We start from the raw sequence: 22,772 nt of genomic DNA, 5'->3' as shown, positions 1-22,772 counted from the left end.
ATCCCTTTAAAATATATAAATATACCAATAAAGATAAAGTTTAAATAAACATTCTGTGGAATGCCTATGCAGCTCTTTCAGACACAAAGGAGCTGGGGCACGAGAGTGTGGGCCAGCCCAGACTGTCCGGGCTTGAATGTCAAGCTCCAGTACCTCCGAACTGTGTGACCGTGGACCAGTCACTCTGTGCCCAAGTCACCTCCGCTGTAGAAGGGGGATAATACTATTGTACATTGATAGCATGTCACAAGATGTAGCTGAGGTGATCTTTACAAGCACTCAGAAGCATGCTGCCTTGTAGAAACAATATACGTGATTATTAGCTTATTTTTTCCAAGCATCCATAAATGCAAGCTCCACCGGCCCCCAAAACAAACAAAACAAATTTCCATTGTTTTTTAAAGGTAACTTTTATTTGTGTTTTTCTCATTATAAAATCGATATATGACGATGATAGGAGAATAGAAAACATTCTACTCCCATATTGTAATCATTTTTACAACTATAGGATTATACCATCTGCGCTGTTCTTACCTTGATTCTTTGCTCGGTAATAGGTGGGAACATCGATCTAAATCCGAGTATTCTTCCATGAGCTGAGTTTAAATGCCTGAGAAAGACTTTACTGTGTAGATTAAACATTTTTTAACCAACTTTTTCTTCAACACTAAAATCAATCTATAGTAAATATCCTTGCGGATCTACATTCATATCTTTTTGAATAATTTCCTTGTGATGAAGTCTTAAGAGTGGAATCGCTCACTGGACGTACAATGCATCCTATGCAAGCTTTTGTAACAATAATAATAACCATAAGAGTAGTTGACAAGGATTGAGTGAGGGTTTACCCTGAGCAGGGCCAGACCTACCGTGACCCTCAGAGGTGGGTACTTCCATGAGCCTCATCTTGGGACAAGAGAGCAGACTCAGGGGTGGAAATAAGTTGCCCAGTGTCACATTGCCATCTGGTGACATGTTTGGGCCAGGCCTTGAGAGAAGCCATCCAGCGCCCAGGGTCTGTTCCTCCGTGGTACTTGGGAAATCATTCATTGACTGGACTGGACACAGTCCCAGTTTGCTCCCTCTCCTCTGTGATATATTTGATTTATGTTCACAGTCAACCCACAGCGAGACCCTCCTATTGATCTTGGGAGGGAAAGAAGCCAAATGTGACCTTCTTGATAAGCCATTGGCTAAAGACGATTAGAGAGGGATATGCAGTAAAAAAGAAATCCCATCAGCAAGGCACTGAGAGGTAAAAACCTCCATTCTCCTGGCCTCGTGTTAGAGCTTTGGTTCATCTTGGAATCGCCTTGAGATGTTTCTCAGTGTCATTGAACTTGACCCCTACATTGTGGCTCACTTGGTCTTCAGAGCAATATCTTCCACTCTTCTCCTGGGTTGGATCAAAAGACAGCATGATGAAGGCATGGCCTTGTGGGAAGACAAAATATAAAATCAGTCCATTTGCGCACTCAACCAATATTCACTGAACGTCTGGGGATGCGGAGATGAAAGGCATTGGCTCTGCCTTTGAGGATACAGGGACCTGAGGAGTTAAATAATGATGGTAGCATCACCGTGGGGCCTCGAGATGCAGTACTGGGAAGCAGATGCGAACTAACTCTGGAAGAAGCCCGGTCTGAGTTTGAATCTCATCTCTGCCAGGTAGTTGCAGATGTCGGCGATGAGTCTCTCTACATTCAGTTTTGCCATCCGTAAAATGAGGGCTATCGCTCGTGAGGTTGTTGTGAGAATAAATGAGATAATGCCTAGCAAATAGAAAGCTCCCTATGGAGATCAGTCAATCAATCTGACTGGCTCACAGCCCTTACAGCTCACTCACAGGTAACCTAGCAACCCACAGTCCCTGCAGGGAGAATGGCAAGGCCTCTGGCTGAAGCCAGCGCTGATAGAAAGACTGAATTTTAGCTGGTCTTCCCAAAGACTTTAATCCAGATTGCAAAGATTCGGCACTTCCAATTCAGTCAAGTGATTCCTGTCTCCTCTCAATCCTTTTATAAGTATGTGAGGTGGCAGGGAATGGGGGTGCCTCTCCTGGGGTACGATGCACAGTGCATCCAGGTGTGTCCAGCCCAAGCACAGCTCTGCGTGGGACCGGAGAGGAGTGGACGGCATGCATCCTGCCTGCGCTGTGCCATTGCACAGTTCTTGGAGCCAGAGCCAGGTATCACTTACAGAGACTGTTCCTGGCCAGGGCACAAGTAACTCATCGATGATAGCGATCCTGTTATCAAAGAGTCGAGTGCAGGAGGTTTAAGAGCAGGAAGGTAGCTCACCAGATCTAACAGGTGTGGGACTGTAAGACGGCTTCCTGAGGCAGGTGTGACCCAAGATGACTTGGAAGGGGCGTTACCAGATAAATAGAAAGGTCAGAGAGGCACAGATCTTCCCAAGCAGGGGGCAGTGGCAATCCCCTTCATCGTACGGGCTGCGCTAAAGCTTCACGTAGCGACTGTCCTCTGTTAGAAAACAGGCTTCCCTTCAGCCATCACTCAGCACCAAGGACATCACTTTGACATTCAGAAACAGCGCTTACTAGGCCAGGAGTGACTGAGGAGGGCAGCCCCCCCTGAGCTTCAGCGGCTGTAACCCTGCATCTGATTGTTGCAGATTTACAGCGTGTGCAAAGCCCCAGCTAGGAGCACGTGTCAAGGAAAAGGAAAAAAAGTGCTCCAGCCCTACAAAGCCACAAGTTGCCCTTGCAACTGGGAACACGTGCTTTTGTGGACTGAGGGAAGGTCTTGAAAATCAGGACTTTAGGTTTTCAGCTGTTTCCCTCTGTTCTCAAAAATGTCACATGGGCGGGTTTAACATTCCCCCCACCCCCGCCAAGGAGACCCTGTCTTCAGATAGATACAGCACTCTGTAAAGGTGGTTCATAACACTGGATGCTACCAACCTCTACTGAAGACCTACTATGTGCTGCTTGTCAAGGGACCGTAGCCATGGACAAGGCAGATCTGGCCCTGCCCTTGCTTGGCTAGTGGGCCCTGGCGCTGAGGCCACTTCAAGAGTTTCAGAAAGTGTCACCTCCTAGCGAGCGCATCGTCCCTGCCTGGCCCTGGCCTCACTACTGAACATTTATCCCACTTTCTCGTGGGAATCCTGCTCTGACCCTCTGTGAGAAGGAAGGGTACTGGGATGTGCCCCCCTCCAACCACGATGGCAGTGCCAGCTAATCCTCCAGGGGCGTGCATCTATCCTTCTTTATTCCTTTTCCATCCCCCCTGCATCCCTCCCGTCCCATGCCAGAGACATTCAAATCATGCCCCTTTGAAATTTGAAAATCACAGCTTTAACCTTGCTATATTGGGGTGGCATGGGGTGGGAGAGACTTGGCAGAATCTATAATGTGTTTATTTTTAATCAGCCAACCAACAAAGCCCATGCCAAGCCCACGGACCCGTGCAGGAACCAGGCATGGTGAATGTAGCGGGCCGTGGCTCTCTTCCTTGCAGAACAGGCTCTGCTCTCACCTTTCACAGCCCTTTGTGGGGCATTCAGTCTCTGCAGCCCTCCACCGGCCTCCCGCCCTGCTCGAGGGGAATCTGAGGTGGTTCTGGGAGGTCAGCTCGGTGAGAACAAAGATGGTTGGGTTCGCAACTGCGTCTCCAGCGCTCTCAGCCATGCTTGTCCATAGTCGGTGCCCAGAACACACCTGATGACCTGTAGTCACGGAGGCTGCTGGGTCGCTCCACAGGCTGGCCCCCCAGCTGTCGCCCCCTCCTCCCTCGACACCTACCACACTAGCCGACTTGCTGTCCCCCAGTCATGCCAAGCTCATTCTGTCTTAGAGCTTTTGCATGGGCTGTTTCATCTTTCCAGAATGTTCCTTCAGCAGATATGTACATGGTTTCTCTCTTACTTTGTTGAGCCTCTACCCAAACACCATGCCCAAGGCGAGCCCTTTCCTGACCCAGAAATCTAGAACCAGGTACTCCTTTACGCTGATCTCCTTACTCCACTTGTCTTGAACTTAGTTTACATGTAATTTGGAAACCACCCAATGCACACACTTTAAGCGTACAGCCTGAGTCCTAAAATTTGGAAACTGTATCCTTCGGACCAAGCACCCCAAGTCATGATATAAAATATTGCCACCCCCAATAGCTCTGCTGTACCCCACACCAGCCTCACCGCTCCCTCAGGCAACCCTGATCTGCTCTCTGCCACCAGAGTAGAGGGTCCTCCCTAGAGTTTCATAAACAGGGAGCCCTGTGCTCTTCCATGCCTGACCTCCTTTGCCCCTCACGGTGCCAGTGAGATTCCCAATGGAGTCCTGTGTGTCAGGGGTGCATTTCTGTCGTTACTGAGATCCCCACTCATCCGCATGAACTGTATGTCTTTGTCCAGTCCCTTATCGGTGGCCATTTGGATTGTCTCAGGTTAGCTTTCCGTTTTATTCCTGGCCCACATCACTCCCTGACATTCTACTTCCACACGGTGATATCAACCCCTGGAGGACAGGTGTCTTGTCCACTTGATTTACTACTGTGTCCCCAATGCTTGGAGCAGGGCCAGGCACATAATAGGTGCTCATTGAGCATATGTGTTGAATGACCCGATACTTTTACATTCATTGCTCAGTGATGAGCAAGACACAGGCTCACAAGCTGCACTTCAGATAGCTTTCTGTTCTGCGAATCCCTGCCCAGAGACTGGTAAGCCTTCCAGGTGAAGCCAGATGGTAGCTGGGGTCCCTGCCTCCAAGGCCAGGCTAGTGCCTGTGACCCAGCCCGTGATATCCATGTTCCTGTGGCCTATTCCCTGTGTGTCTCTCGAGAGCACCCCTTTTCTGTCCTGTGACGCCCAGGAATGGCACCCACTCTCTCTGCTGGCTTCCCTGAGAAACCAAGCCCCATTAAGCATCTTCACCATTTCCCTTTAGTCTTTTCTTTTCTTTTTTCTTGTACTTGGGAGTGTGGGGGGACATTCACAGGAAGAGGCCACGTTGTGACCTGGGAGTCCCCCCGTGTCCTGCTGTCCCTCCCCTCTTTGCTTTTCTCTCTCTCTCTCTCTTTTGTTTCCAGGAACAAAATAAATTCTTCCTGTGTCCCCTCCAGGCGAGTCCTCTCCCACCCCACCCACCACCCCCCGGCACCCAAGTTCCTTGGTTTCTTACTTTGCAATCTACGTGAGAGTTTTGTTAAAGGATGTTTTTCCCAGTGAGATGAGTGAAATCAGTCCCTCTCCTTAGACATGGGCAGGGTACCCCCTGAACCACAGGCGGCCCACCCAATCTTTGTTTCATCGCCATAGCCTCACAAGAGCAAAGAGACCCCCTGGGCCAAAGAAATGGGACCCCAAAACTGAAACAAGTTGATTCTGTTTAGAGCCCTCCTCCTGCTGGAACCCCTGCGAGCTAAATCAGCAGCCCCGTTTTGTCGTCAAAGGTTCCCCCGCCTGTGGCCCATAGGATGCCTTCTCCTTCCCACAGGCAGGGGGATACGATCCTGATCTCCCCGAAGATGAGCAAGGCTGGCCAACCCTGCGAGGGGCTGCCTGTGGATTCAGCATATTGATTCAGGGTTTGCTCTCTGATTCTGGCTGGTGGGGGTTGAATCCCAGCTCTGCCACTTACCAACACTTAAGCTACAGACTCTCTTCCCGCCTCAGTCTCCTCATATGCAAACTGAGGGTAATGATTCCTATGCCGCAGGGCTATTACAAGCATTAAAGAAGATAGGACACGGAATTGGATCACTTGCCACAGTGCCCTGCTGTTATTGGCTGTTCCCATGCCATGTCATCGGAGCAGTTAGCCAATAAAAACCCAGAGAACTGCATGGTGCTTGCTAAGGTCTCCTAGACCCTTTTCCTACAGAGCTTCTGTCCTTTCAGTGGTGGCGTCACCCAATCTCCACTGTGTTGTCAAAGACTTCTCTCCAGGACTTAGTTCCTTTGCGCCTAAATGTTTTCGTTCACTCCGTGACAATCTTGACTGAGTGCCCACTGCGTGCCAGGAACTGCTGAAGGCAGTGCGGATACCGTGTTGAGTAAAACAGGCCAGTCTCCCACTTGTGAGAAGTTTGTATCCAAGAGGAGGGATGTGGATCATACATTAGGAGATACATAGCTTTTTTTTTTTTTTCAGAGAGTGATGAGTTTTTGCTGAGGATGGAAAGAGGAGAAGTGGTAGAGGCGTTTGAGAATGGGTGGTCCCAGGGGTCCATTCTGAGGTTTAGGCAGATCAGGGTTGACCAGAAGCAGGCAGCTGTAAGAAGAGCAGGAGGAAGAGCAGACCAGGCAGGGGAATCACTCGTGCAAAGGTCCTGGGGCTGGGATGGGCTTTGCATGCTCCAGAAAGTGAGGGAAGAGCAGTGTGGCTGGAACTCAAGGAGGAGTTTGGAGGGTGACAGAGGGAGCTTACAGACCAGACATGGCCAACACCCAGCAAAGCCACTCAGACCTTTCCTGGCACCTTTTTGTCCCTCCACCAGGACGTCTGCCTGTCCTCCAGTGCCCCAGTTGCTTCTGCTCAAGTCTGACACCAGCACTTCTGAGCTCTGCCTTCCTCCGCTCTCTCTGCTCAGAGGCATCTGAGGACATGCACAGACCAGGCTGGCTGCCAGACGTGCTAGGAGCTACAGCCAGCTTCTCGGAGATCTTAAGGAAACCTCCCATAGTTGTTAAGACTCATGCAAATCCAAGTTCAGGTCCTCACTTGGCCGCCTACCATGCGCAATGGGACGGGCCATGCTACCTAATGTCTCTAGCCGCCATTGTCTTCTCCAGAGAAATGGGGATCAGAACAGGGCTCCTGGGAGAAGGAAGTGAGATAACAAATGTCATTATTTGTCATTATGCCTGGCACATAGCAAGTGCCCAGAAAAAAAGATATAGTTTTCTTATTTTGGGTGATTACTTTTTCCACTGCTGCAGGACATGTGATGAAATAATCAGGAATTCCACCAAGTACATGGCTTCTCCTTCAGCACTTATTTCGAGGAACTGTGTTTGGGTCCTCTCTGTCTTCCGTCTGTTGAACCCTTATCTGAGGGGCCTAGCACAGTGAGGCGTCACAATCTACAAACACAGCCCCCCTTTCCTGTCTGGAAGCTTGGAGGCTCGTCCCCACAGCTGGTGGATGAGCCACCCCAGCAGTGCCTGCAGCCGGACCAGACGGCATCTGGTGAAGTGACTCCAGAGGTAGAACTGAGCTTGGAATCCAGAAAAAGACAGGCAGAGCCCTGCTAAGGGAAACTACCCCCCAGCTCAGCACGTCCCTGCCCCGGTCATCCTTCCACACTTAACACTCAAGCCTCTTTGAAGGAGAAGCAGCAAATTGTGAAATGAGGAATCAGCCGGGCTCCCTTTGCCATGGGCCTGGCTGAAGGTAGAAATACATGCACAGTGCCCATGTCCCCCCCCCTTAAGTGCCACCCTGCACTGCCCATCGTCCCCAGATACTACAGAGACCCTGTGGCAATATGGCTTCAGGCAACCCTGGCTCACACGCATTGCTCTCCTGCAAACCTACAACAGCCGCGCTTGCGCTGCCCTCCCAGGTGGATCCCACATCCGACATCCGTAGGAAATGTCAGCATTTACTGCTTTTCCTGTGCACATCCACCATCAACTGGCAGGTGCTCCAAATAGCAGCAAGGTTATTTTCCCCCTCTCCCGGGTTCCTGGATGCAGGAATAACGTCTTCCTGAAGGGCAATGAGTTTGTCTTTAACCTTGCCCTCTTTGGCAGGTGTGTACCCAAGTAGCTTCCAGAAGCATCTCTCTGCTGCACACTCACTGCCTGCGGGCACTTTTCCTTCTGGGAAGGTGACAGGCCCCGTTCAACAGTCCAGCCTCTTCTGCTCTCTCTTCCAGCTCCTCTGGAAACCTACTAAGTTATCTTAATTACCATCCCTCCTCAGTCTCTGCCAAGAAGTGGGGCAGATTTATAATTGGATCAGTCAGATATTTGCTGTGGTTTATTTCCTTGCCTCCCGAGTGCTCGTAAAAGTTGCATTTGCGTGCCACTTTTGGGTATGACTGACGACTCAGAGGCACAGCCCTCACATCGAATGCCAACATGGGTTCCTTTCCAAAGGCCAAGGAAAAAGAGAAAACTTTGTGGGAAGGGGGGTGTTTATTTTGGGTTATTGTGCTCTCACCCTGTGGGTAGCTCTGTTGCCAAGTCAAGAGAGACAAGCTGCCTTGGGAGACAGACTTCCTGCCACAGCCAGCCCGTACACACACACAGCCACACCCACATACACACACCCCTGCTGGGGGTTGATCACATGCCTCCTAATCTCTTCCAGGGCATCTGCACATCTATTACAATGTGCTATGGAGCAACCTTCTTAGTCAACCAAGCACGGCATGGTCCCTCGAGCATCCCCATGTCCAAGATTGCGCATGATGGGCTTCTGGAATAGAGGAGACAGATGTCCCTGGTACTAAGCCTGAGTCGTCAATCCCTACTGCTGGGGCATAGAGAAGAAACTCTGGCCAGAGCCTGAGCTTTTGGAAAATGGCCTCCTTTGAGTGTCAGCCAGATTGCCAAGCACGCTGGTCAGGCTGCCATTTAGGAGTCCTCATGAGCTGAGGCCCTCCTGGACCAGATGGTTTCCATGCAAACCAGCTTCCCTCTGAGCCCCCGCTCCTTACCCTTCCCCAAGTTACAGCAGCGTGAAGGATGCTCCGTAGTGCTGCTTGGTACATGTTAACTTATGAGTAGAGTAACTATATGTTCCAAACTAGAGTACTTTGAGAGTGAAAGGAGAAACAAGAGGTGTAAACTAGGACACTCCTGGGCAACCTGGCGAAATAGACACCCTACACATGATAGGTCAGAACTTGACCAACAGAAGATGCTCCCCTTCTTTCCTGGGAGATTCCCTTCTACAGCCTTGTAAGACATGGAAAAGATGCTGCAACTCACTATGACCTTGGGGAGTGACCTGGGAAGGAAGAACAGTATCAGGTTGATATCTGGGAAGACTGTGCTGAACCAGATAAGCTTCAACATTTCGGTGGCTTCGTTTATTAGGTGTGCATTGCTTGCTTGTGTTGCAATTGCAGGCTCTCCTCAAAGTATTAATTCCAGGGTCCAGGCCAGTGCTCTCTTGTGGCTCCCACATCTCAGGCTTTAGGAGTACCCCAAGGGAGATTGCACAGGACGCTTGATGGGATGGTCTAGAAATGAAGTACATCCCCTGGCTTATGTTACATTAAGATGAGCACCATTCCATGCTCCCTTCTGGGCACAGAGGCTGGAAAGAAGCAAGACCCGGAATGGATGATGACCAATGATCGCTACTACAGTGGTTACAAAAGGAACAGTGTCAAAGGAGGAAGGGAAGGAAGACAAGAGAAAAATCCAAGAGAGTCCAAAGAAAGAAAGCCTCTGTTATCGGTCATCCCACTGAGGATTGGAAAGGGGGCGTCCTAATGGCCTGATCGAGTCACTTCTCACATCTCGATGGCACGTATGAATAAACAGATACCTCGAGCCATGCTGTCCCCCATGGGCATGTTCTGCACTGGGTGGTATGTGATCCTGGCTTGCTGGCTATAACTCTGCCCTTTTATCTCCTGTTCAAGAAAGCCCAGGAGCCATGAGAAAAACAGGAAACAAGTCATTATTACGAGAGACCGAACCTTGAATACATCCTCACTTCGTTTCTTTTCGGTGGAATCTGTTCACAAAGTCAGTATTGTATTCGGTTGATATTTAACAAGTGTGTGTGGACCAGACTCTGCTGGAGATCAGTTGAAATGGAAGCATGAGGGCAGGACTTTCAAGGCATGTTTATTTACCATCTACAAAGTCCTTACAGTTGGGAGCACTTTTCATGATTTGACCCCCTTAATGCAGACAGCAGTGATTGGATGTAGATGCTGTGATTGTCCCCATTTTAAGAGTAAGGACACTGAGGCCCAGAGAATTGAAGTGACCCCTGCAAGTGTCATGGATGTGACTGGCAGAGCTCGGGCTCCAAGCCGGCAACCTGGCCCGAAGCCCCCTGCTCTTCAGCACCACACCATGCGAACACGACCCCCATCCTCCCAGAGTGCGCTCGCTTCTGAATAGACTGACAATGGACCTGAAAACAAAGGACGTCGTTTCAGAGGGTAATAAGTGCTTTGCAAAAAATTAAGCACCACACAAGGACACGAGCTAGAGACACAGCAGACTCTGCAGCCTCACGCCCACATGTCCCAGGGCTCCATGGGAGGGCCCCCCGCTCATGGATTCTGCCTTCAATGCAGTCCATTCTCCATGCTTCTGTGGCAGGGCTCTAAGGTGCCGGCCAAAATAAATGTCCTCTCTGCCCCCTGACAAATGCCTCTCCCCACAGTAATTGGATTGGTTGGACTGTGAGCGCTGCCGTGAGCCCTAAGCCATCACCGTGCCCCTTGGCCAGTCGGCCAGTCCAGCCAGGGATGACTGATGCCCAAATTAATAGTGAGTGATGACCCACATGAGTAATCACCTTCCCTGACTTTTCCTCATGGGGGCGATAGTCGGGACCCCAAATGAAGTATATTCTCACCTCCGCACCGAGGAGGTTGCACTCATTTCTCTGACTGACAGCAATTTGTAGGCATGGGTTTTGGTCGTCGGACATTTACAAGGTTGCTAAGGAACAAATGTTTTGGTTACAAAGGCCTCCGAAAGCAGCATCGTTTTGTCATATCCCTTCAGATCATTTATTTTGTCCCATAAAGACGGCTGTGACCCTTGGGGTATGGGCTGGAGAGAAGCAAAATACAAACAACTCATTTCTGGAGAAATAGGGGAAATTTCCACTTCCTAAGCGGTGGCCGTCTCCAGTCTCCACCCCCCTGATGTAAAAACTAGAATCATGAGCTTCTCTTCTACCGTTACTTTGATTTGCAAGTAAGTGACTCATCATCACAAGGTACTTAATTAAATGGTTATTATCTTTTGGGCACTGCCTTAAGCATTATCTCAGGTCATCCTTGTAACAGCCCAGAAAGGTGTTGTGTTCCCTCGAGAGCAATCCAGGAAGAAGGTAAAAGTCGCAGATCTGCCCAACTTCAAACGGTAGCAGATGGCAGAGTCAGAATTCAAACCCAGGTTTGCCTGATGGCAAAGCCTTTGTACTTGAGATGATAGACTCTTTTATTTGCAATTATCACATTTCTGATGGGAAAAACTGGCCGTTCTGATGATGGGGAAGTCACACGAGTAGATTGCTGGAGTTCCATTCTGTGACATTTGCGACAGGGGTGAGAGCTGACACCTGTAACCTACGAAAGCCTCTTTGTGGAGGGGAAGTGGTGAGACGGAGCTGGTCCCTCTGGGCTGGTTTCTGTCTGCTGAAGAGCTACACTTGAGTGTCTCCTGAAAGTCACGGTGAAAGTGACTTTTCTGTTGCAGTGATTTTGAAAGAGTTCACAAGACTCGTCCATTTCTACCCGGATCTTACCAATTTTCTTGTCAACAGCAAAGAAACATTGGTGTTCACTTTGCCTTTCTTTTCACCCTGTCTGTCCAGGCCATGGTCAAGCACGGTCCTCTCTTCCTTAGAAATGTTTCATTTTCTAAATTGTCTTCATTTCTAGATGAGGCTTTATTTCATTCTCCCTCTAGGACATCGCCTGTCCTGACAAAGGCCTCCAAACATTCCTTTCATCGTAGCAGTCACAGCTCAAGGATCTTCCATGGCTCCCACTTGCCCACAGGCCACAGGATGTCACTGTTCTCTGCAATGGGACTCTCTTGAGTCACATGTGCCCTGCCCGTCTCCCCCATCCTGGTGGCCTTTGCTGACCATCTCTCACTGGTGGCTTCCAGCGCTGACCCCAGTTTCCACTGAAACAGAGTTCAGTGTTTACTTGCTGGCATTTCTGGACATTGCACCTGAGCAGATCTAGGTCCAAATTTTTGCTTGGCCACTTGGTTGCTATGTGACTTTTAATAAGTCGCATGACTTCCCTGAACCTCAGTTTTATTGTCTGTAAAAGAAAATACAAGTGGCATCTGTCTCATAGGGTGTTTGCAAAAATTGAATGAGCTGATGATGACAATGATGATACAGTCTAATGTGTATTTAATATTTGTCCTGCGCCAGGCACTGTTCTAAGAATTATCCTATTCTATACTATTAGTACTATTATTTTCAGAGTTTTGCAGACGGAGAAAGAGGTGGAGGATGGGGAGGGGTGAAGGTAGAAGGTGACAATGAAGAGGAAATCAAAACCTTGGGTTTTAAAGCTTTTGGGGTTTCATAACTGTAGAAAAGAAATGGTGACCTCGAGTAATGAAACCGTTAGCAATAATTCTAAGCATAGTACGTGGCAACTGGTATTATTATTAGTATAACATTTGTGACCCGAGTTTTACTGGATGACCTCATAGTACAATGTACTGAAAAGCATTTTTCCAGGAACAAACTGGGTGGGAGGGAGAGGGGGCAGGTCTCGGGACCAGGCCCGCACCAAGTCTCACACACGTCTCTGTCTTCCTTGCCTAGTATGACTTTATGGAGCGCCTGGACGGGAAGGAGAAGTGGAGTGTGGTCGAGTCACCCAGAGAACGCCGGAGCATACAGACCCTGGTCCAGAACGAGGCCGTGTTTGTGCAGTACCTGGACGCGGGCCTGTGGCACCTGGCCTTCTACAACGACGGCAAAGACAAAGAGATGGTTTCCTTCAACACCGTCATCTTAGGTACGTAGGGGGCCTCTGAGGGGACAGGTCACCAGGGCAAGGAGGGAAGCGTTCTGGGTGTCTCTCCAGAAGGTGCCTCTTCTTCCCAGGTGGTTTTTACTGTGTGGAAGACCAAAGCAGAACCCTTCATTCAGGCCTCATGTGGTGTCATCCCCAAAAAGGAGCCCTGATTGAAATGTGAATGCCACTTAAGTCGTGAAATTCACCATGAGCCCCAAGGACTTGCGTGCAGTGAAGACCTGGGGTCAGACTGCCTGGCTCAGGTCCCAGCCACACAACCCGGGCAGATCACTGGACTTTCGGAAGCTTCAATGTCCTCAGGGCAAAGCTCAGAGCCCCTCTCACAGGCTACTGTGAGGATTAAATAAGATAAAACATACAAATCTCAAAACGTGTAGTAGAGATCATGAGTATTGACTATTCCCATCAGCTCAATTTCTCTGGAAAGCTCAAAATAAAAAGCCTTTTAAAAGCTTAAAAATAAATCAGGAAAAAGGTATAAACATAAGGGGAAAAAATCGTAGCTTGTTCCCCCGTAGGTAAACATCAAAATGCTTTAACTAAGCAGTTGTCATGTTTAGCGTGTTTTAGCCCCACTTTTTATCAGCTATCAAGGAAAAGGCTGAGGTTTTATCCAAATTTTCTTCTTATATGTGTATACAAGCCTGTAAAAGGGCCGTTAGTTTGAAGAAATTTCATGAGGTTTTCTAAAGCAAACCCTAAGAATTTTAATAATTGAATAAGCTATAGATGTTTTCATGAAACTTACTGTGTCATTAGGTTTTAATCTTCTCACTAATGGGAACAGCTGGTCCCAGGTGGAATCTCACTACATCAGGGCAGGTCGCAGACCCCTTTAACAGACGGGTAAGCTGAGGTTCAGACAAACAAATCCCTCAAGGCCCTGGGGTATGACGATGGTGAAAACAGCATGGGCTTTGGGGCTCTGCCCACTGGTCTTCGTGTTGTCCCATCTGTGGTTGGCTGTGGCTCTCAAGGGTCACTGGAGAAGCCTGGATAACGTGCCTTTCCCATATCTTCCCTAGAAAAGTCAGTTGCCTCCTGAGCCTCAGTTTCATTTCTGCAAAGCTGGTGAGCATGTCCCCGAAGGGCAGATGATGGGACGTCACATAGGGAACATGCCTGGGATGGAGCTGGCCGTCCCTAAATGACAGCTGGCGGTCGCTTAGGGGCACGTCTTAGTCAGCTGTCTTTCTGTTGACTGCATTTGAAGAACTTCTCTATTGGCCTCATGATTTCTCCGAGGGCGTCCCTGATTCTTGGAAGATCTGTATAATCCAATCTGAAATTCAGGTGGCTTCTTCCTCAGTGCCCACAGCCTCAGAATGACACAAGATCAGATAGGATTGAAATTCATTCTTCTTCCCCCTGCTGAGGACAGCTTGGCCCTATCCGGGCAGCCAAATGCTCCAAAGCTGAGTCTGGCCCCCTGCCTGTTTTTATAAATAAAGTTTTACTGGAGCACATCTGTGTATATACTGTGTGTGGGAGCTAAAACATTGGAGTAGTTGCAACCGAGCCAGTCTGGCCCATGAAGCCCCGGTATTTATCATCTGTTACTTCACAGAAAAACTCTGCCAACCCCCACCCTAAAGTAACACCATGAACTTTGTAAAACCCAAGTCACTGGAAAGGTCGTCCACAGTCCCCGGAGCTTCAGAAGACCCTGGCAGTATGTCAAACTAGTTTGAGTTGTCGAGATTTAAAAAAAATATCTTTTGCTTAAGAACATGATGAGAAATGATATCCTCTGGTCACCTTGCGTTTGGACTCATCCGTAGCAGCATGACAGCACAGAGGAGCTGGCCTGTCAGAGTCCGCAAGGACTGGGAGACCTGGTTAATAACAAAAACCACAGCAACTACACATTTATAGAGCGCTGACTGTATATCAGCCCTGGATGAGGCCCTGTGGGCAGACTACCATGGAGCAGCCGTACAACAGGTCCCACCAATATTCTGTTTTCCCATGGACAAAGCCAAGACCAAGAGAAACTAAACAGCTCACTGGAGGTCTCATACAGTTGGTAAGTGGTGTGCTCAGGATTCAAACCCTCCAGAGCCTGGGCTCTTAACCACTGGATTGCTTTGAATTCCATCCAAACACACCCCTTTACCCCCGAGTTTCCTGGGGGCCAAAATGTCTCCTAACGGCTTCTGCCCCAACTCCTTTATCCACATAGAACCTGGATGTTGCAATGCCCCTCTCCCCAGGCCATTGCCCGCGTCCGTCTGCCTGTTGGAGCTGGAGCAGCAATTCTCTCCAGAGGAATTCTCTCATCTGGACTGTAGCTCAGAGAGAAAGTCAAAGGGAATTGGCCTAATAATGGGGCACACGTCTTGATAGAGCAATGATAGTGATTGGCCTGAAATACAGGGGAAAGAACAGTGTTTTATTGGGTTCAGAGGTTCTCCCGCACGTATCTATTAGGAGAGCATTCTCCAGCGAGAGCAGTAAACGCCAGAAGCCCCTGCGATGGGAAGCAGAAGGAACAATGTTAGACGGGTGTCGACCGGCGATCACACTAAATATGCCTTTGACTCCAGGAAGTCCTGGGATGCGTTTTGGAGAGAAGCGGCCTGCGTTCGGAAATGAGTCTCATCTCAGGGGACCACCGAGAGGCACCCTGAAAGCACGGTGCGGATTTAAGGGAGGCCAGCCTCCACGTGTGCAAAAATCTCACTTCCTGGGCTTCCTGCTGCCTGCAGCTGCTTCCTCAGAAAACTTACACCAGGTCAATGAGAGGGAGAGCTGACGAAACCTCGACAGTGATATCTGGGTGCTAGGAAGAGGGGGCCGAAGAGCATGGGCTCCTTTTATATGTGAGCCGTGGCACATAATTATTTTTCCCCTCAAAAACTGTAGAAATGCTTCAAATAGAAGACTTTGGGAAAATGAAATGAAAAATCCCCTTTATTACAGATTTCGCTTATTTTGGGTTATTCTACCAGCCTATGTGTACATGCCAATACACACACATGTGCCCACTTTGACAGCTGCATACCAAGGACCCACTCTGTACCAAGCAAGAATACCTGAATGAGCTATTCCAATCTGGTGGCTTGATGAGAGACGACAGGCATGAAATCCGGCTATTATAGCAATTAAAGGAATGGTGAGGACAGGAACAAGACCCAGATTCTGGGAAGGCGAGGTAGGAGGATGCTCAAGAGCTAAATGTTTTTGCAACTCAGACCGGAAGATAAATGCTTACAGTGAAGAGCAAGACAGGCCTGCAGCCCAGCGAGAGCCCAGTCAAAGACCTCGGTCCTTAGGCTGGGACCGCCGTGGCAAAGGGCTCCCTGGGCCTTCCCTGCTTTATCTGGAAAGTCGTTTGGTTCAGAAAAGGGACCTTTGACCTCAGGGATATCTGTTTCCCCCATCTCCTCCCCAGACCCAGATACTCCTTGCGGGCCAATCTTGACTTCGCTGATGGGGTGTCTTTTTAAAATACAAGTCGGACAATGCCGTTCCTCCATTTCGAACTTTTCATTTATTCCTGTTGATCTCGGAGCAAAATCCAAATTATCCCTGTGTCCTATAAGAGCTGAGAAATGAAACACCGTAAAAAGCCCGGCTGAGTGTTTGGTTCTCAGTCCAGAGGGGGAATAAATGGAAAATTCAGCTTCAAGGTAAAACCTCCCTTGCCATGCTAGGTGACTGCATTAGGAGCGATTAGACTTTAGAATCTCTTATGCGACATCACCAGATCCATGTCCCCAAGTCCCCAAAGGCTGTGTCATGTCACAGCTGGGGCATCTGGGCCTGTGTGTTTTCTGTCATCATCTTAGTAATTTGGGACCTAAAAGTCTAAGTGTGTTTACTTTAATTTAAGGTCAAATGAGGATAATGATGGTTTTAAAATAATATGTATGTTTCTGTACAGATCCAAATCAACATGAAAATGTTCCCCAATGGCCCCTTTGAAGATATTACTTGAGGGTACAGATAGAAATCATGAAATCGAACAGCCTTGCAGGTTAAAACAAATGTGAACCAACTGATTTTCATGAAAAATAAAACCCACAAAAGCGAGGCATAAAAGGACTTTGGGATAACCTAAGACCTACTGACTTAATGAAGCCCAAAATTGTGCCTCAGTTGATCCATCTCACATATGTGGGGTTTTCTTTTGTTAAAATCCTTCAGAGCAGGGATTTTTTTTTTTTTTTACTCTACAAACCCAAGATCAGGAACCACCTCTTCATTCAGAAACCCACCCTCTACACCTGTGCCCACAAGCCGAGGTCCCACCGTCCACTCAACTCTCAGACTAGCAGGATGTCATTGGTGAGACAGGCCCACAGTGTTTAAAACTGGTCAACAGTCAAACACAGGAAATTTCAGGTTTTATATCCAGCTAAACTGTCTCTTTTGAAAAAGCAGAAGCCCCAGCAAAACCAGCCCCGCATTCCTGCCTGGGTTCATCGGGTGGACAGGAGAGGTTATTCCCAGGCACGGGGCCCTGGTCCTCACGGCCCCCCCGTCTCCTCCTCTACTCACTGATGCTCCTCCCAGCTGGTCCCCTGAGGTTACTGCCACGACTCTTTAAAATGGTAGAGGGCTGATTATTAAATTGCTTCACCAGCAGGCAGAGGAAAAGGTCACTGCTAAATTTCCCTCTTTTTCAGATTCGGTGCAGGACTGCCCACGTAACTGCCACGGGAACGGCGAGTGTGTGTCCGGGCTGTGCCACTGCTTCCCAGGATTCCTAGGAGCGGACTGCGCTAAAGGTATTTGCCTCTACTTCCCTGCTGTGGTTGGAAAGCCGAAAGTAGGCTTCTTCTTGGAGGGGGCGAGAGAGGGCACACCCAAGTGGCCTCCCCAACAAATCTCACGGGGACATCTTGTATCCCAGGGACCTTTGTAAGCCCGTGAGGGCTGGAGGGCCTGAGCCATTGGCAAAGAGTAGGCTTTGATATATGACAATTGGCCAATATACCTAGAGGAGCAGAGCAGTTATCCTTGGCACCAAGGTATAGTGAGAAGAAAGATTTGCTGAAAATGAGATGGTTGGATTTCCTGTAAAAGCAGAAGTGAATTACCATCACTCCATTCTTGTAATCATTAACTTCTATGTAATGGAAGATTAAGCATCTCAGGGTTAGTAAATTTCATTCATTCTGGCCAGCTCTGCTCTTAATCCAGGAAGCGCTATTTGTCTTGGTGGAATCAGTTTTAAATTGTATTATTAATTTAACTGCACTGCTTTGCACAGAACGGCTGGGGCCCTGGGATTCTTGGGGAAGAGGTAATATAAGACAGCAAATGACTCTCATAAGAACAGGGGACTCAGGGGCTGCGTACCTAGCTTGCAAGAGACCTTGAATGTGACCTTCAAGTGGTGCAATCAGACACAAGTGTAGTGGAGAGCAGAGCTTCTCACACTTTTTACACACAGTGCACATACCCATGCATATGCTAGGTAAACACACATAAAAAACGGAAAGAAACCTTCACCAAGCAGCACTTACTTTTACTCTGTTTCTTTTCTATCCTACCCTATTTCACTTTTAAAAAGAAAAATACTGCTTAACACTAACTTCAGTGACTCCCCACCCACCAGCAGGTCATGTCCCAGTCTGAAAACCAGTGGTGGAGAGATTCTGAGGCCTTGCTCACTCAGGCATTCCTGGGTTCCAGTCCCAGCTCTGCCACTGAGTTTCTCCTGTGACCTTGAACAAGTGGTGGGATGTTTCTGAGTCTTGACATCCTCCTCTGGAAAAGTGGGGAGCTCTTGCCCAAGTTTGTTGTGAGTGTGGCGTAACGTACCCGAAGCTCTCAGCAGAACACACTATGAGACCTCAGAGGATTTCTTTAGTATTGTTTTTTATGCATAGTATAGTTATTTATATATTTGTATAACCTTTTCATTACTTTAGGTGCCCATTATGTAAAGACCATCCTTCCTTGGGCCTCCGAGAGGGAGCCCACTATTAACACAGCTGCTCTGGCAACACCAAACAGTCCCACCCCTTTCTTCCATGCTCACCACAGTCGCTGTGGGCAGTTGTATTTTATTCACTCACTATATTTCAAGGACTTGCAGTTCCCATCCTCCAGAAGGCAGACTGATAAGTGAATGGGACTTTTCTGTACTGAAGTTCTGAATTGAGTTGCATGCGCCTAAGACCCATCTCTAAATGACACACAGCGATGTGAAAGGTTTGGTAGCTTGTCGGTTACAACCAGAAGAGAGAGCACGAAGTGCCCAGGCAACTCTCTTGGCTGATTCTCACCTTAGCACACGCGGCCCAAAGGCACAGGGACACATCACCGAGTGGACTTGTCCGAGGGTCCCCGGTGGGGGAAGGTGGCTGGCGAGATGAACACTTCTCCTGGCAAAGGCTGTAAAGGAGGGAAAACCTCACCATCGTTTGCATGACTGTTCTTGCCTAATCTAATTTTCCTGGGAGTGAAGACATCGGCGGGAGGAAGGGCAGAACGAGTCCTTTCATGGGTGCCTGCAAATGGGCTGAGCACTCAGCTGCATGGGCTGGGAGCTGTAAATGTATATTAACACTGACACAGCGATGCATTATTAATCCTAAAAACCATGTGTGTTCCGGCTGCACATCCAGTTACTGGCCTTTCAGCCCTAAGTACCCCGGCCATTTAAGAACTCTTCGCTCTAAATCCATTTGCCGATGAGCGCCCACTCTCCATTATGGATCTGTAATGGGGTGTGCATTTAGCTGCTTAAAAGGACTCTCGGTGTGTTTTGCATTCACCACCTGTACGGTGGCTGGGCGCACACTACAAGTGTGCATTAGCCGTGGTGTATAATTGATCCTCGGGAGACAAACATTGAGTGGCTGTTGAGAGTAGTTACTCCTGCATACCCAGGAGCTGTTCCTGAAGTCGGCCTTTGAACTCGTACATTTTAATTTAGCTGTTGATGCATACAGGTGACAAAATTGAAGCATTTAAGGAATAAAATTGCTTTCTCCTCGTTTCCCTCTTTATTCTTGGCCAAGTCGGCGTAATGGTGTTCAGAGGAAGCTTCTACCTCTTTGGCCCAGGGCTATTTCTGCCTTTGTGTTTCTGAAATGGACCCAGTTTCAGCTACTCCATCAATGCTTTCTTTTCACTATAAGCCCTTCTTCCCCAAACTGTGCTCTTTCTGTCCCGCCTTTGTTATTTTTGCCAAATTCATGGGCCATCAGTATTATTACTTACCTAACGTATTTCTTTAAGTCAGCTCATTGTGTTGACATAGATAAATTTCTTTTAAAAAGAACAATGTCAAAATCCAAAATTAGAAAAGGAAAACTGGAATAATGTGATAACTAGGAAATGTTAATACCGCCTATAACTCTATCAAGAGAGTAACAGTTTCACCAATGAGAGAAGTTAAGCCGAGTCAGCTTCACACACACTTATTCATACCCCATCCCTTGTTGGGGGTCCATCAAGGGTCCCCAAGGTGGACCTGACTCCTGCAGAGACACAGGCCTTGAACCTCTCACCTCCTCAAACTGGCTCTTGAAAATGAACAAAATCCCCTAACTACACCCGGATACGGAGAGAACCCAGTGAAAATGGACCCCCAGGTTTAACTGCGCCAGCCTCAGGTGGGTAAACCTAACGATCAGTGCCAGATGTACTTGTGGTAGGTGAAACCTGCACTTGAGATTATTTCTAAATAACAATGAATAGTTATTCAGTACAAACTATGTACCAGGCATTGTACAGAGTACTTACTACATACTCTACCCGTCTTTATATCAATGCAGAGTACATCTCATTTAACCAACATTCCCAACATTTACATATGGAAGCTTTTTTTTAAATATTGAAGTCATTTTAGACTTGCTGACAAATTGCAAAAATGGTACCTAGACTTCTAATATAGTGTTCACCTCTAATTCAACATTAATATCAATGCAATGCCACTGACTAATTTACAGACTTTTTTTCTAATTTTGCTCTTTTATTCTGATTCTTTTGCTCTTTTATTCAGATCCTACCCTGAATTTAGTTGTCTTATCTCCTGAGTCCTCTCCGATCTATGAGGGTTCCTCAGTCTTGTCCTCCTCTTTTGTGTCTCCCATGACTTTGACCATTTCAAAGAGTACTGTCAGGTATTTCATAGTATGTCCCTCCGTGTGGGTTTATCTGCTGGTTTCTCATGACTGGACTGAGGTCATGTGGCTCATTGGGCAGGACCTATTCCATTGGTCCTGCACAATTAGCAGTGACTTTCACAAATCGCCTCTCTCAAACACCTTTTGAGCCCCTTAATCTCCTAAGTGTTAAAAGGAAGTGACCTGGAGCAGACAGGGCGAGGTAATCATGCTAGCACGCGTGGGGAGGAAAGACAGCTGGTCCCGGGTCTCCCATGACCCAGGAGGGTGCATGCCATCTCCCGGCTGGAGCCCATGATCATTTTCCTTCCGTCTTGATAAAAGCCCTTAGGAGGACCGAGCCTGAGGTCTCCCCTCATCACAAATTCGCCTTCACCTTTGTTCCTTCACTGACAGCTGTCCCCAGGATGCCCTGAGCACTGCCAGTTTCTGCTACAGGCAGCAGCAGACTCAGGCCCTCCTGCCAGGGGGAGAATTTGCCACGTTAGCAAGTGAGAGTCCCATCACATCCGAGCGACACAGTATGTGTCCTAGTGGCATAAATACGGCTTCACTGCCTTGGCCTCAGGCTGCACCTCCTGTGCCCTTCACTGAGCAGTGCGGACAGCAGCTCCCAGTCACCTTCTAAACCTGCCAGTCTGCATCAGGCGTCTGCAGACATCCTTGCAGTGAACGGAGGTCTAGGCAGCATGTGTTTGCAAAGGCTTTCTTCCGCAGCCCCCAATGAGCCAGGACTCCTGAGGGTCTCAGAAGTCAAAATGGACCTGACCCTCACACCAAAAGAATGCATAAAGGTTCTAACACATTGTTTCAAGCCAGGGAGGAGGCAGAAGTTATTCGTGCTTCTGACAAATGCTTAATACATGCCTGCCGTGAGCCACGGTGCTGCACTGAGTGCCAGAGATGCCCTCATTAGCAGACGCACCATGGCCCCGCCTCCGGGAGCCTCCAGCCTGGAGGGATGCCCACGATAAGCACGTGGGAAATGCAAGTTCAGCCCAGAATGCTGCGGCGTGGACCTTGAATGCTGTAGACATTATAAAAGAGAAGATGAAGACGTTTGTGGAGCGGTGAAGTATGGATCCATGAAAATATCCAGTGAGCATCAGGGAATGAGGAGATTTCAAGGAAAAAGTGTCTAGCAAAGGCACTACCCTGACTGGCGTCTTTCAGCGTAGACTTGTGTCAGTTGCGCTGTGCCCGCAGCAGTCTGTTCAGATCAGAGCTGCAGGGAGCATGGCAGTTCTTTCCCGGTAATCTGTACCGCTTCCCATCAGGCGCCTCCCTGTCCGGCTATAATTGTGCTGATTGTTCAAGTTATTGTTTCCACTGCAGTTTCCGATGATTACTATTCCTCTTGCATGGCTTTCTCATTACTTTGAGGCTATTTGTTGTGGGCTAGATGCTTTTTAATTATGATTTCTTTTCCTCTTATTTACTTGTACTTGAAGGTCTCCCATTGACTCCAGCTGCCTCTTTGGGTTGTGTGTAAAGTAGCCTGGCATTTTCCGAGAGATCTGGGGCTTCTGATGACTTCGTTTCAGCACTCGCTCCTCAGGTGGCTTATCTGGTTCTGAACTTGAGGCCCCAACCAGCAGCAGAAACTTAATGCACCAGAGCCGCACATGTTAGGGACTGCGCATTTAATAGCTATTAGAAATGACAACTCCTACGGCCGAACAGCTGTCGAGGGGGGTCCAGAAATGCTACAACCACAGGAACATGAAGTCTTGTCTCTTCCTCTCTAGGGGCTGGTTTCTGCTCCTACCCAGCTTCTGCAGAGCTGGGCACCTTGCCATTTTCCTCCTTTAAACTGGCCAATGTATCCACTACTCAGTCTTTCTTAGGGTCCCAACTCTAAAGTCAAAGTATAATCATCTTCATCACTGTGGACATCCGTTGAGTTCTTACTGCATGCCAAACACTGTACTAAGCAATAGCATACTTACCTCATCTAATTATCCATTGCTCTATTTTATGAATGACTATTCTCCCTTTT

At 48.3% G+C, this 22,772-nt stretch overlaps 1 protein-coding gene across 1 annotated transcript in view; it reads left to right on the top strand.

Annotated features, from left to right (window-relative positions):
* TENM2 (teneurin transmembrane protein 2) overlaps window positions 1-22,772 on the top strand; it is an 860,793-nt gene that overhangs the window by 691,857 nt on the left and 146,164 nt on the right. Inside the window, exons 8-9 of the mRNA XM_037167968.2 lie at window positions 12,470-12,665; window positions 17,318-17,419. Of these exons, the coding sequence (XP_037023863.2) occupies window positions 12,470-12,665; window positions 17,318-17,419 (298 nt within the window). The remainder of the gene's footprint in view (window positions 1-12,469; window positions 12,666-17,317; window positions 17,420-22,772) is intronic.

This window comes from Artibeus jamaicensis, unplaced genomic scaffold (assembly GCF_021234435.1).
Source record: "Artibeus jamaicensis isolate MK-2021 breed Jamaican fruit bat unplaced genomic scaffold, CSHL_Jam_final contig_432, whole genome shotgun sequence".
Classification (NCBI taxonomy): Eukaryota; Metazoa; Chordata; class Mammalia; order Chiroptera; family Phyllostomidae; genus Artibeus; species Artibeus jamaicensis.
Note: the sequence above shows the minus strand (reverse complement) of the source record. Positions and strands in the feature narration are given on the sequence as shown.